This window comes from Condylura cristata, unplaced genomic scaffold, assembly GCF_000260355.1.
Source record: "Condylura cristata isolate star-nosed mole 26May11 unplaced genomic scaffold, ConCri1.0 scaffold00012, whole genome shotgun sequence".
Taxonomy (NCBI): domain Eukaryota; kingdom Metazoa; phylum Chordata; class Mammalia; order Eulipotyphla; family Talpidae; genus Condylura; species Condylura cristata.
The window spans coordinates 3,472,506-3,487,990 of NW_004567113.1; the positions used below are offsets into that span (position 1 = coordinate 3,472,506).

Here is a 15,485-nt window from a genome sequence, read left to right on the forward strand (position 1 = left end):
CTGTATGCACAAATAAATAAATCTTTAAATATATATATATATCCTTTAATACTGATCCAAAAATGGTTTTGTGTGTAAACTTACACTTATTTATATATATATATAAACTAAGCTCACATTTTCATAACACGATACCTACCCTAACTGCTAAAACACTATACCAAATATTCTTATATTTTATTTATTTTAATGAAAATGCTAGAAATGATTTCAGAACCAACTGAGTTACAGACAGCAATTTAGTAATTTTGACCCCATCCAACTATAGGCATTATTTGTGATATTACCAGTACTTGCTACTTTTTGGTGATTGGAGGAATTGGGGGAACAGTCTTTTTTGCCTTTTGTTTACCCTAGAGCACGACTGTGCATTATTAAGAGAAAAAGATGTCCAAAAGTTCTCATTATGAGAAGCAATGCCATGTACCTGCATACTGGTCCAGCAACTTACTTTTCTAATTTTTTCATTCCTTTGGTTAGGTCTGTGGTTTTAACAGGTAAATGGTGAAGTACATAGGATCTCATAAGGAGACAGCTATTCTGTACTAAATCAAAGAGCTTTATCATTTTATTGAGATTTCTTGAAGCTATCGAACACTGTAAGTAGATTCTGACGTGGCTTTGTTTTGTTTACTAAATGTGATGTGTGTGTATATATATATATATATATATATATATATATATATATAGCATTTGGGAGAGTAGAACAGAAAAATGTGAATGGTTGAGAATTTTGCATTCACTTTATTACTTGTCACAAAATACATTATATTCCATTTATATCACCTGGATCAAGAACAGCAGGAGTTATACAAATATTTTTTGATTTGAATTAAGCATCATGATGTAATTCAACTATGACTTCAATAGCAAAATATATTTCTTTTTATATTTAACTAATGTATAATATTTATAATGTTACAATGCTGCTAAAATTAAATCACTTAAATTTTCTGTAAAAAATGTAACATTTAAAATTTTAACCACAAGCATCATGATTATAGTGCTGCCTGCTTTGATTATTTCAACCAATTAAATTTGACTTGAGAAGAAAGAGTTCTTTCGCCCTCTTGTGGAGTTTTCCCTGAACTGCATTCTCCAGGAGTTGCACATAGAACTGTATTTTTTCTTCCCCTTTTAAAAGTCAATATTTTGTTTTTGAATTTTCCTTAAGTTCTTAGTTTCCAAAGACAAAAAATATACTTTATGCCATCGCTTAACATTATATTTCATAAATTGATTCTTTTTCTTGTTGTTTTGGGAAATATTTTTTTGTTTCCTTGCAATTACCTACCAAAGGAATTCTTCTAAAAGTTACTTTCTGGATTCTGACGCACATACAACATAACAACAAATCTCTATAACCATAGATAATCTCTTAACATAAATGTGAATAAATAAGGAGTGTCAACATAAATGTGGTGTAAGAGTGTCAACATTTTTTCTCAAAGAGAAAGGTCTTACTAAGTCATTTATCAGTTCAGAAATTCAGAGGCTAATGATATCAGTCTAAATATTTTAAGTTTTAAAATAATAAAATACTACTTTTTATAAAAACTAGCCTAAGTCACATGTGATAGATTACCCCTTTTCCCTCTAGAACAAAACTTCTAGATCCTTTAAAAATAGTAACCTGTAGTAATAATTAAAACTATGTAAGCTGACAATATGAAGTTGTAACATATAGTGTATTTTTTTAAAGAAAATTTATTAACATCAGGCAACAATTAGTGTCTAACTATTTATACACTATGTACAGTGCCTGCCCAGACCCTGAATCCCAGGACCCATACCTGGGAATGTGCCTGTGACTTCTGTGAGACTCCACCAGTACCTGCCCAGTAAGCTGGTATCCAGAGCCCATGTCAGGGGAACAACAAGTGTGGCTCCAGAACCCACAACATCCATGAGACCCAACTAGCTACTGTCCAAGATAGATGAGACCACTGACTAGTGAAGGTGAGGAGACATGCCAAAAGGAATCCCTACCTTCAGCAGTTGGGACCCAACACAGATACCGGGAGGAAGGAAAAACCTAACAAGCAGCATATGAGTTCTTAGGGAACTAACAGTAACACCCAGAGAGAACAAATCTTCAGAACACAATTTATGTAAAATATATGGAGGTTTTCAGAACATTAAAAATACATTTGGGGGCCCTCCCTGGTGGCGCAGCGGGTTAAAGCACAGCACTGAGAATCTAAAGCCGCTTCCGCATGAGTTCGATTCCCGCCTGCCCCGGAGGTGACCACATGGCGTGGCAGACCTCTCCTGACGCGCCCGCTGCTCCCCTCAGCAGTGTACTTCTTCGATCTGCCTGTTCTGCTCCCCACTCTGTCTCTGGTGAATCCTCTCACCCTCCGCGTCTCTGGCCTGTACCCCAGTTCTGTATGTACAAATAAATAAATCTTTAAAAAAAAAAATACATTTGCCATATGACATACTAATTCCACTCCTAGGCATCTTCCAGAAAAATTCAAAATAATTATAAAGGAAACTTGTGGCCTCTTTTCCACGTAGGGCCTCACACCTGTGTATGTGTAGCCTCTCTATGCACCTATGTGTTTAAAAGATTTGGACAAGTCACTCCTGCATGACTGCCTTGAGACAATGGCCCACATCAGGAGTTGGCAGAGGACACCTAGGTAACCGTTGGTTGATTTGTGGCCAGGATCCGAGATGGTGTGGGATTATCTCAAAGATTATACCATGCACCTGCATGGGAAGTTACTCCCTGTACATATGGCCGACATGTGCCTCCTTGTTCCCCATAAATTGATTACCCTTTGAGTCCTTTAAAATCCTGTTCCGCATGAGATAAATACCCTTTGTTTCCCCTGGACCCTGCTTCTCCTGCTACTGTCACATAATCAATCATGTTTGTTCATTATTGCTAAATAAATAGCAAGAGAGCTCCTCACTCAGGAGCAGTCTTGCCTAACAAATCTGCTACATGACATGTCTCTCAAATGTGCTCCCAGGAGAATGCTGGTGTGTGCCTGACCATCAGAGAAACTTGCATTCCCACATTCAATTCAGTGCTCTTTACAAAAATTTACCAATTTGGAAAGTGCCCCTAAGTAGATGAGTGAATTAAGATGATATGGTATATATTCACACTGTGAAATATTATTCTGCAATCGAAAAAGATTAACTAACCCATGCCATTTGCAGCAACCTGGATGGAGCAGGAGGGGCTAGCGCTAAATAAAAAGTCAGAAGGCGAAATCTAAATAGTGGATGGTATCACTATTATGTTGCATATAAAGTAAATAAACTAAGGGACAGAAGAGACAAGTTTAACGACTATCTCTTGAAAGCTGATTACAGAACTGAAGCTTCCAGAGGGGAAGGGTAAGAACAAAGAGACAAGGAAGCACAATGGACTCTGGTTGTGAGCGCTGGGTAATTTGGTGGTGGGTGCATGCACTACAGTGGCAATACATGATGGGGGTATTCTAAATATTACCTAAATAAAAAAAAAAAAATTAAAGAAGTATTACATATAGGCCTTCCTTGGTGGCGCAGCGGGTTAAAGCACAGCACTGAGAAGCTAAAGCCACTTCCACATGAGTTCGATTCCCACCTGCCCTGGAGGTGACCACATGGCGTGGCAGACCTCTCCTGGCCCGCCCGCTGCTCCCCTCAGCAGTGTACTTCGTTGATCTGCCTGTTCTGCTCCCCACTCTGTCTCTGGTGAAGCTTCTTGCCACCCCTGAGCCTCTGGCCTGTACCCCAGTTCTGTATGAACAAATAAATAAATTAAAAAAAAATAAAAGTATTACATATAATAAAAATAGGCTTCCTAATTAAAGACCACTCTGAGGAACATTAAAAATAGTCTTAATATCAAATAATAAACATTTGAAATTATCACATTTTAAAAGGAAAGTATATATGTAATCCATACTTATACCAATACAGGAAAGGAATGACTAGAATTACAGAAAGTAATTCTAAAAGGATGGAAGTGCTTCATATTGAGAGACAAGAACTCCCAAAAAACTGGTGGCCTGATATGGCATATCTCAGTAATTGAAGTTGATTTAGGAAGATCACAGCTAAGATGGTAACTAAGGAGCAGCAAGAAGATGAAATTGAGAACTTAACAGGGGCCAGAATGAAAAGGGCCAGAAAGAAAAAAGTTAGACATTAAGGAATTAAGTTGGAAACACAGGAAAACATCTGCAGCAAGATAGGACTTTGGTGAATCATAAAGCATGGAGATCAGGGCTCTCCCTTAGGTGCTATGGGTTAAAGCACAGCACTATGAAGCTACCTGCAGCCACTACAGCACGAAATTTATCCCTGCCCAGAGATCTGACTCACATGACACAACAGACCTCTCTATCCGCTGCTCCCCTCAGCAGTGTATTTCAGTCAATCTGCCTGTTTTGCTCCCCACTCTGTCACTGGTGAATCTTCTCAACACCCTGCCCCTATTTCTCTGGCCTGTACCCCAGTTCTTGAATGTATAAGTAAACAATCTTAATTAAAAAAAAAAAAAAGAATGGAGATGAGATGGAAGGGGTGAGAAGACAGGAAATTACTTACAAGTTCTTTATAATGACAAACGTCTGAAAGATGGCAAGGGTTCTGAACACTGAGAAGATTAAGAAAAAAACCTAGTTGAGTCACGTGGGGTTAGTTCTATGAGAATGTGTGTTGGGAGTTTCAAGCTTATATTCTAGTTTAGTACTGGATGAATGTACCATTATCAGACACAAGTTAATATTTCAGATATGCTACATTTAGGTGTCACCCAGAAACAGTAAATAGGCCAACAGGCTCAGATACATGGACTTCAGGATGAGAAAATGTAAACTATCAGTGGCTGTGTAGTAAACGGAATATGGATGAAAGACTGCCCAGGGAAGGTGATAAGGCATGTGCATTGGTAAAACAGGAGATGAATTAGTTTGCATTCATTTTACAGATAAGAAAACTGAGGATGATAAAGAAATTAAGAGGCTTACTTAAAGCTGTTTATCTGTAGGCGTGAACAAGAAACACTGAACTATTTTGTTCCTACTATGTTGTCCTTCCACTTCTATCTCTTAAATTTTCAGAGGACAAGGAACAAAAGAACTTTCCATCAATAGTTATTTATTTGATAGTAATAAATGATTCTGTTGTTACTATTTTGCATATACACTCAAAACTAAAGTGCTGCATTTCCAATGATAACCTTTCAATAACATAGTACATTAATAAGACCCAGAATTTACAATTCAACATATGCATTTTGAATAGCCTGGAAATGTCCGATTTCATAATTACAGTAGCAACTGGCATTTTTATCAAACACACAGAGAATGTAGTTAGACATTTCATAGAGAGAAAAACTGCTCTAGCTCTATTTTACAGTCCTTTTAAAATATGTATGTATGGTTGAGAATTCTCAGTGAATTCTACCATATCCCAGAACACATTTTAATAGTCCTGTTCCCAAAAAACATACAGACATTTATTTGAAATACCTGCTTGATTTGGCCGTTGCCAGCTAGGTGATTTGATGACACTGGTGGCTCCTATAGGCTTGAAAGCAGCAGCAGTGGGAAGGCCAGCCATGCCTGGCCTCTCTGCCTTCTCAGGCATGCTGCGTGCTGAGGCAACTGTTGGAGCCAAATGCTGAGAAGGCTCCTGAGTGTTGCTGGAAATAAAGGAAGAAAACATTTTTAGGGAAGTGGTAGCAACCTAATTTTACAATGATACTTTCTTTTCTCAATTTATTAAATATATAAAGAAAATAAAGATAATAAGTAAATGATAAATATTTTTTAAAACTCTAAAAACATGGCTAAGTAAAAGGAAAGGAGTCAGGTTAAATATGTTCAATACCTTGGAAAATCTTTTTAAAAGATCATGAGGATGTTGAAAAATTTATATAGCTACAAAATAGGCTACTTCAGTCCAGTGTCTTTGTGATAACATGAATGTAAAATTCATTAACAAAACATTTGCAAACCAAATGCAATAGTGCATCAAAAAGATTACACACCATGACCAACTGGGATTTATTCCAGGGATGCAAGGATAGTTCAACCTTCAAAAAAAAAACTAATTCACCACATCAATAATGGAAAGATTAGAAATCCAATGAGCACATCAAATAGATGCAGAGGCATTGAATATTCCACATCCACTTAAGATAGAAACTCTCAAAATAAAGGCTACATGTAAAAACACAGAGCTAACATCATACTTAATGATCTCTAAGACCATGTGCAAGAGAAGGATTTACACATTCATCACTACTATTCAACAAAGTACTAGAAGTCCTCGCTAAGCAGAGTTAGAGATAAAGAAATGGAGAAAACTATATGACATCAAAAACAATTAAATATCTAGGAATAAACTTAACAAAAGAGGCAAAAGATCTGTACAACAACAAAAATTAAGACTTGCTAAAAGAACTAGAAGACATAAAGAAATGAAAAGATATCACCTGCCAGTGGATTGGAAGAATTAACACTGCTAAATTGGCCAACTTACCCAAAGCAATATACAGAGATTCAAAGCAATCACTATCAAAAACTCAATGGCATTGTTAAAAGGAAGAAACATTACTGAAATTTCTATGGAACTATAAAAGACCCTAACAGTCAAAGCAATTTGACAAAAAATAAGGAAGGAGTTAACACATGCCTAGACTTCAAGCTATACTACAAAGCTATGTTAATTAAAACAGTATGATTTTGGAATCAAAACAAATGTCAAAAAAAGAAAAAAAATACATGTAGATAAATGCAATAAAACAGAAAGCTCAGAAATAAACCAATACTTATGTGAACAGTTAACCTATAAAAAGGAGCACAGAGTATACAATAAAGTAAAATCTTTTCAACAAATGGTACTTGGAAAGCTGGATAGCTACATGCAAAAGAATGAAACTATAACAGTATCTCATACAACATACAAAAGTTCACCAAAATGAATTATGCACTTGGATAGAAAACTTGAATCCATAAAATATATAGGAAAAAAAAACAAGTTGAATGAAAGTAAAAGAGTTAGGTTACTTATGTTCAATACTTTGGAAGATCTTTTAAAAAGATCATGAGAAATTAGGGGGCTGAAAAACTTATATAGCCAAACCTTTAAAATAAGCAGGACACTCTACAATACTGGCCTCAGGAATATCTTTTCAGACTTCACTCCAATAGTAAGAGAAACAAACAAAAATAAACAAATGGGACTACATGAAAAGAAAGTTTCTATGCAGTTAGAAAAAAAAAAACAACCCACAAACTATCATTAAAATAATAACACACTCTACCAAAAAAGCAAAAATGTCTACACGTAATATATTCATCAAGGGAAAAACCCAAAATCTACAAAGAACTAAAACATCTCAACAACAGTAACATAAATATCCCTACCAAAAAAAACTGGACAAGAGCCAACAGGAGCATGAATATATACTTATCATTACATTCCAGGGAAATGCAAATCAAAACCAAAAGTACTTCTTACATGTGAGAACCCATATCAAAAAGACAAAAAGCAAGCTTTCTCAAGGATGGATAGCAAAAAGGCACATATACACACTGTCTGTGAGAATGCAGACTGAATGCCTCCGTCCTATGGAATACAGCATTGGGGCTTCTTAAAATATTAAAGTAAATCTACCACATGATCAACCAGTTCCACTTCTAGATATCCTAGGTATTTACTTGAAGAATGCAAAAAGACTAACTTGAAGGGATATATGTACATTTATGTTCACTGCAGTAATATTAACAACAGCCAAGTTATGGAAACAACCTAAGTGCTCAAAGGTAGATGAGTGACTTAAGAAGATGTGGCATATATACACAATGATATAGCAGTCAGCTAAAAAAAAATAGATGAACTCTTGCCATTTGTGATGTGGATGGATCTGGAAGAATAATGCTGAAATGAAGGAGAATCAGAAATCAGGAGAAAGACAAATACCAGAATGATTCATTTATATGTGGAAATAGAGAACAAAATAAAGGAATAGACAAAACCAAGCTAATATAAGCTCCAGAAATCGAACTGTAGAACTGAATCTACCAGGAAGGTAAGGGCAGAGTGGGAAGCAAAGAAGGGCAGTACTCAAATGAAATATGATGAGCACTATGAAGTGCCCTGGTGGAGGGTGTGGTGTGATAACATACATGTGAAGGGATATGGACCTATACCTCTATATCACTTAAGTGTTACAAACCAATGTTCCTATAGTTAAAAAAACAAAACTGGGCCCTTCCTGGTGGCACAGCATGTTAAAGCACAGCACTAAGAAGCTAAAGCCACTTCAGCTTAGGTTCGATCCTTGCCCCAGAGGTGATCCACATGATGCAGCAGACCTCTCCTAACCTGCCTCCTGCTCCCCTCAGCAGTGTACTTTGTCAGTAGGTTTGTTCGGCTCCCCGTTCTGTCTCTGGTAAATCCTCTCACCGCCCCTGCGCCTCTGGCCTGTGCCCCAGTTTTGTATGCATAAAGTCTTTAAAAAATAAAAAAATAAAACTAATTTAGTTTCCTATTTCTTTCTCAACATATCAAAAGAGCCATATAGAATAAAATGATTACTTATTGATAAATCCTGATCATCCCTGTGAAATGCCATTGATGTTCCTTCCTTCTCTCCTACATTCCTCTGGTACACCTCACCAGTTATTCTTTTCACTCACATACTCAAGTCACTCATTCATTCAATACATACTTAAGCACACAGGATGTGTCATAAATATGTAGTGCACTGGCTACACAGTGAAGGGGTATGGACCTATACCTCTATATCACTTAAGTGTTACAAGAATCAAGTTCCCAACCCTAACAGAATGGCAGGTGTCCTGTGTCCATAAGGCAGGAAAACAGAGGTAAAACTGCCATCTCCTCTCTTAACTAGTTATTTAATTAACTGGAGACCTTACCTGTGTGGCTGCACAGATATCTGATTTAAATTAAGATGACCAAATAGCTTTACCACCCAGTTATTGTTATTTATAATTATATACTATCATTTCTAAAACTCCCACCCTACCCTGCAAATCAAAAAAACTTTTAATACAAGTATTTTGTAATGATGCAACAGCAAGGGATACTGCTGACTCTTGAAAAACACTGATGTTATAGGCACCCCGCATAGTTATAAAGTCCATACATAAGTCTCCAAAAATTAACAATAGCCAGTGTTAATTAGAAAGGTTTACAATAACACAAATAGTCAAATAAAACAGACTGTGTTATATGCTACATTTATTATACACTGTGTTCCTACCATAAAATAAGCTAGAGAAAAAAAATTCAAAAAACATATTCACAATACTGTACTTTATTTATCTACAGCACAGGTTACATTGTTTGCTTACAAGAAAATCCATTGAAAGTGACCCTTCACAGGCTAAGCCCTTGCTCTCCAATGATTGACTTATATGTATCTATCAAGTGAAATAACAATGACAATACAACTCAATAGTTAATTTAACTAGTTGCTCAAACAATCCCATTACAGAAACTCAATTCCGGTGAATGACCAAAATTATAGTTGAGGTAACAAATCAATAAAAAAAAGAAAATATTATATGTGTTACTTTAGTAAAGTTAACTATCCTCAATTTGTTGTTTAAGGTGAGAATATTTAACTGAAAGTAGTTTTTAAATTCCCTCATGCCCACCAAATTACCAAATGAACAAGAGTTCCTATTTTTCCAACGCCTCCGGAAACTGGGATAAAACCTGCCACAGTGGGCCTGAGAGCGAGTATCCTCTGGAAGGCCTGCTTGTAAGAATGGCTAATGACTGGCAGTTGGGAACCTGCTACTGAATAGTCCCTGTAGTGATAGAAAAGGTGGTGTATTATGTTACATTATATAAGCAACCTGGTTTATGCTAATCACTACATGCAATATTGATATGAACTTGGCATATATCTTTATCAAGGATTTCCCTCTAGTCCCCGAGCCAAAAAAAAAAAAAACCCTTTTCTTATACACTGAATTTCTAATGTGCTTCTCTGATAGACAACATCTAGCACATTTTAGAAGAATGCATAACTGCAGTTAAGTGTGTTCTGTGTGACTCTACAAGGAGAAGATTCAGAAGTGTTTCCTTCTTGACGTGATTTCACATATCTTTTCCCTTTGCTGATTTTGCCCTGTATTCATTCACTAAAATAAAGCTGAGTCAAGTACATTTCCCATCCTAAACAATTTTGAAAAACTGTATTATATTTTCACTTTCTTTAAGTACTGTTCCCTGTTTTCTCAGTAAAAGTATAAGAGATACCACCTTCTTTTATTCATTTTTAGGCGGTTTAATGAGACTAAAACCTGCTTGATGTTACAAATTGCAATGAAATATTTAAGCACCTTATAATTTTTATCATGAATAGCAAGTGACATAACCCTTAAACAGTACTCTTTAATAGGACAGAGTAGATTATATATTTATATAAAAAAACTTATAGAAATCTAAGTGATAAGCAATAGTTATTTCATATTTTTAAATTCAGGATTTATCAGCAGCTCAACAGTCTGTGAGGAAATAAATCTTAACTTACTTAAAACATTTTATGGGTAACTAGGTTTCTTTCTGACAGTCATATCTGAATACATGACACCTAAAAGTGTCTAAAAGTCTAACATGCCTCTTTTTCTTAACTTTCCATTATTGCCTAGTATTTAAAAATACACACACAAATTAGATATCATGTACAAAACATTAAGAAATTAAGTCATAGGCCATATTATCTTTATTCAGATATAAAGTTTCAGCAATAATCAATAGTAGCAAAAAGTCTAAAATTAATGATTGATTAATAGACTGACATGATTACTGAAGTTAGCCTACAATGTTTTATTTCTAAAAACATGCCTCATATTTTTTCTAAACTTATATTGCTGAAAGAATACCTAAATATTAAGTAAACTTAAAGTGCTTTTTAATACCCTATTGAGGAAAGCATAGAAAAATCCATAAATACCTTGGCCAATACCTTAAAAGTTAAGAATAAAATACCATAATTTGGACCAGTAAAATCCTAATGCAACAAAGGCTGCCCATATCCTGACAAGAAGTACTGACACAAAATGTCAAAATTATGCAACTTTCATATAAAAAATACCAATGATTTTTTGCTTCATGCATCAAGAATTAAAAAAAAAGGTAAATATAATAAAGCAAAGATTTCTTTTCAAAACTGAACTTAAAATGAAGAGGGCTGGGGAGGGAGGCAGATGGGGTATAGACATGGTGGTTTAATGGAGGGGAAAAAAGGGAAAAAATGTAGTGTGTAATGGATCACACAAATTGCTCATAATATACTAATCTCAGTGGGAGAAAACAGGTATACTAATATACAGGCTCTAAAGCAGTAAGGAAGGAATTTTTCTTGCAGGTTTATAATTATAACGACTTTTTATTTTAGTAGAATCCTTCCATCAGAATTCTATAAAAGGACCTATATAGAGGACAAAGAAAGGAGTTATGAGCCTCCTTCCTTCCAGATTTCTTTGTTTAAAAGAGAACAGTTTTGTATTTTCCAAACATTAATTTAGACATTCTGAATCAAAATTCTAAATTATATATATCATAGTGGAAAGAATTAACATATATCACATTTCAAGTGTCATATTCATACATTATTATAATTTCAATGATTCCAGTTAATACAAATGCAGAGTATAATACTTAGCACTATCTCAGCTATTACTGTTGGTACCTTTCTTCTCATTGTTTCTTGCAAACACTTCCCTCAGGAAATCCCATGTTTTTGCTTATTATAATGTTAACGACCTTACATTGCTAAGAACTATTTTCCAAATATCAAAACAAATTGTGTGTGATCTATTGCTATTAATGAAAAGCAATGACAATGACTACTACTAACACTTGCTCTACAAATGGGTCTACAGAAAACCTCAATCATAAAAGGCACAGCACTTACCCAAAAGATGCAAATATACCTCTGTGTACAGGCATAAGTACTTTTCTGGAAAGCAATGCTAGAATCTATCATTAGGTTTTCAAATATAAGGTATTTTGAGCATTTTTTTTAAGTGTAAAATGTATTATCACATTTCTCCTTCTGTTTAAACACCTCCCATAAATTGTTACCCAGAATTATAATTAAACATATCAAAAAATCTCCAAACTGTGATCAACAGATAGCTTATGTCGCATTAGGATTATACTAACTATAGCCACAGCTCTATACCCTGCCATTAATTTTATGCTGTCAAAATTATTTTATATAATCACTTTAGTTAGATTTGACCTGTAGTAAACACGTTTAATTTTTGTTTTTCTATTATGCCTAATAATTTTTGTATAATAGTTAAAACTTAGAAGAAAAATTAATTTTCATGTTTTAGCATTTCTCAGATATGGTGGAAATCAAGTTGTCATACTTAAGAACTACAGGATAGTAGCCAGTCATGAGGATGTGGTTTATACATAAACAGAATATTACTCAGCTATAAAATGAGATGATACTTTACCTTCTACAACAACATGGATGGACTTTGAGGGAATTATGTTTATCAAAACGATTCAAGGATAAACATGACATGACTTCATTCTTAAGTAATATAGAAAGAAAAAAAACCAAACAAACTAAATAAAGCAAACAAACTTTTAGATAAGATGAAATCAGTGATAACCAAAAGGAAAGGGGAAAGGAAGGTGAGCTAATGAGGTAAAAGGTCAATTGTGGAGTGAAGGAAGGAAAGAATTAGATTTTTAGTGTAAACTGAATGTAGTATATATAGATGTTGATTTATGACACCACCCTGTAACCTACACAAATGTTGTAATACAATGCTACTTCAATGAAAAAAAAATAGCCAAATTCATAATTACTTTTTCAAAATATATGTTACCAAACACTTGACTAGTTATAGTTACATCCAAATAATACAAAATATGGTTGTATTACAATTTGAACACTTGCAGAATTATATACCAAACATCAAGTGTTATAATAAAAGCTATTTAAAAGGGTTAAAAGGTGAGTTAAAAATCACACAAAATACAAATCTGTACATAGGCCTTTGCACTGAAATGTTAATTTAAAACTGGACACAAATCAGCTCAAGGGATTTCTTATCACGTTTGTTAATAGGTGGTTATTACAGAAAAACCGCATCTTCACCAGCAAACCACCACTTGTGAATCAATCCCACAGTACCTTGTTTCCTTAACATCCACAGAACCAGCTGATTTCCTTGAGGGCTGGAGATATGAAAAAACTAGAGGCTTGGAAATAGGACTGATGCAAAGTGCATCCAGCAGTGAGTGATAATTTTCAGGACTGCATAGCCTGGTGAGCATTTAGAAAGAGTTTTGAGTAAGAAAATCATATTAATCATAGCAGAAAGTAATTTGATAGTATAAGATTTGCAACATTTCCAAAAAAGTGGTGAGGAGACAGACTGAAAGAGAATAAAACAACAATAAGAATGAAAAGATCTAAGACTCAATTATATATTTATGCTATTTCACTCATGAACACTAGAAGTGATTAAATTTTGACCAGACTTTATCAGAGCACCTTTTAGAAAATATTAAAGCTATATAAAGACAAAACATACATACACACACACACACACACACACACACAAATTTACTTGGGGGAGGTATGTAAGGACTTTAGATCAGGTTGTGAGAGGGAAAAAGATTATAGCAATTTAAAATACTCACTGATCCTTGATTGTGTTCCATACATAAAACTAAAAAATCATAAATGCCCAAAAGGTATACAACAATCCACATAACTGAGAATTATAAATGGTAAGCAACGCAAAGGAATACAAGGATGATTTAAACAAAAACCAGTACTTAACACTAATGTAAATTCATAATCAAGATAACATAGCCGCAATATACTTAAGACTTCATACTACAACTGTGACTGTTTGAAGTGGTTAGGTTTTCTTTGAAGTGACTGGTGAGACAATGGAAACTGCTGGGTCCCATCAGACAACATTGCAAATGTAGTTCTACCTGGTTTTTGCAGCAATAACAGCAGAAACAGTAGCAGCTGCACTGCTCAGGATGGCAGCACTATATCTGGCAGGAGAAGGGGAGGTAGAAAAGTTGCGAAAACCTTCCAAAGAACTTGTCACCACATTTCTTGTGGAGCTACTTAAGTTGATAGGAGGGGAAAGGAAAACAGAGAAGAAAATGATGGTAAGAATAGGGAACAAAATAAAGAATAACCATCCTATATAAATATTTAAATATTAAGTTACAAAATCTCAGAAGTATAACAGGATTCCAGGTTATTTATTACTGTTGTGATTTCTCATAAATTAAAAAGATACATTATCCATTATAAAAATGATTTTTTAGACACAAATAGCTTTGACTATATCTAAGTTCATTATCTTAATGCTTTTAAAATTAAATCAAAATTAGATAACATTTGAAAATTAATTTGTCAATAACTAAGTAGAATATAAATCTAAACACGAAGTCTAAATTTCTACAAACAGGGAAGAGAAAAATTAGATTTCTTACAAAATATCTTTACATAAAGTGTTTTACCTTAGCGGTGACATATACCCAGAGTATGACATTTTAAAGATATCTGTGATTTTCAGGGTCATGCTCAACAAGCTGCCTATTCAGAAGCAGCAACACACATTAATATGAAAGGAAATACCTTTCATATTCATGTTGAAAATACTGAGAGTAAAGCTGTTGGGAGAGGGCAAGAACTTCTGTAAAATAAGTAGTAGCTACAGTGAGTGAATGTGACTACAACATCACCTTCTTTGCTGGTCTGTTTCAGTTAGTTTCGTAAGGTTTAAAAAGGATGGTAAATTTTTATTTCTCAGAAATTTTATTTCTTAAAATAATATGTATTTACCCTAGACAGAAACTAACATGCCATCAGTAGGACTATACTACTTTCAAATTCATTATTAAACTGGAATTGAAAATTTAAGAATGTCTAAAACACGTAGTGTAAATTTGCAGTGTTTCCCTCACTTATACATGTAGGTTATTAATGAATATCCTCACTGTAATATGTACAATTTTTTCAAAATTTGTGACAGTGGTCACCTCCAAGGCAAATTATGTGCTAAGCTCAACCTAAGTTAATGAAAATATCAGTTGATAAAGTTTTTTGTCCCTGTCAGAAGAACTTGAGTTTCTATCATTCCTAGTTCTAGATACTGTTATTTTATATTTTAGAAGACACTTAAAGACATATTGGGAAGTCATTTTTATCAAAAATTATACAGATTTATACAGACTTGTATAATTAAATTGTATGGCTATGTTTTAACAGCTGTGTGAATGGTCAGAAAAGAGTGGATGCTAGAAAGAGAAAAGAGGCCCTCCCTGGTGGCGCAGCGGGTTAAAGCACAGCACTAAGAAGCTAAAGCCACTTCAGCATGAGTTCGATTCCCGCCTGCCCAGGAGGAGACCACATGGCGCGGCAGACCTCTCCTAACCCGCCCGTTGGTCCCCTCAGCAGTGTACTTCCTCCATCTGCCTGTTCTGCTCCC

The 15,485-nt window shown here is 34.7% G+C and overlaps 1 protein-coding gene across 7 annotated transcripts in view; it reads right to left on the minus strand.

The window, feature by feature from the left end:
* Window positions 1-15,485, minus strand: part of PDLIM5 (PDZ and LIM domain 5) — a 211,599-nt gene that overhangs the window by 46,154 nt on the left and 149,960 nt on the right. For 6 of the 7 annotated variants that reach the window (XM_012724204.1, XM_012724205.1, XM_012724203.1 and 3 more), the window contains one exon: window positions 5,481-5,653. In XM_012724204.1, coding sequence (XP_012579658.1) covers window positions 5,481-5,653 — 173 coding nt within the window. Of the gene's footprint in view, window positions 1-5,480; window positions 5,654-13,156; window positions 13,289-13,971; window positions 14,125-15,485 lie in introns of all 7 variants that reach the window. The other variant, XM_012724209.1, reaches the window with a different exon arrangement.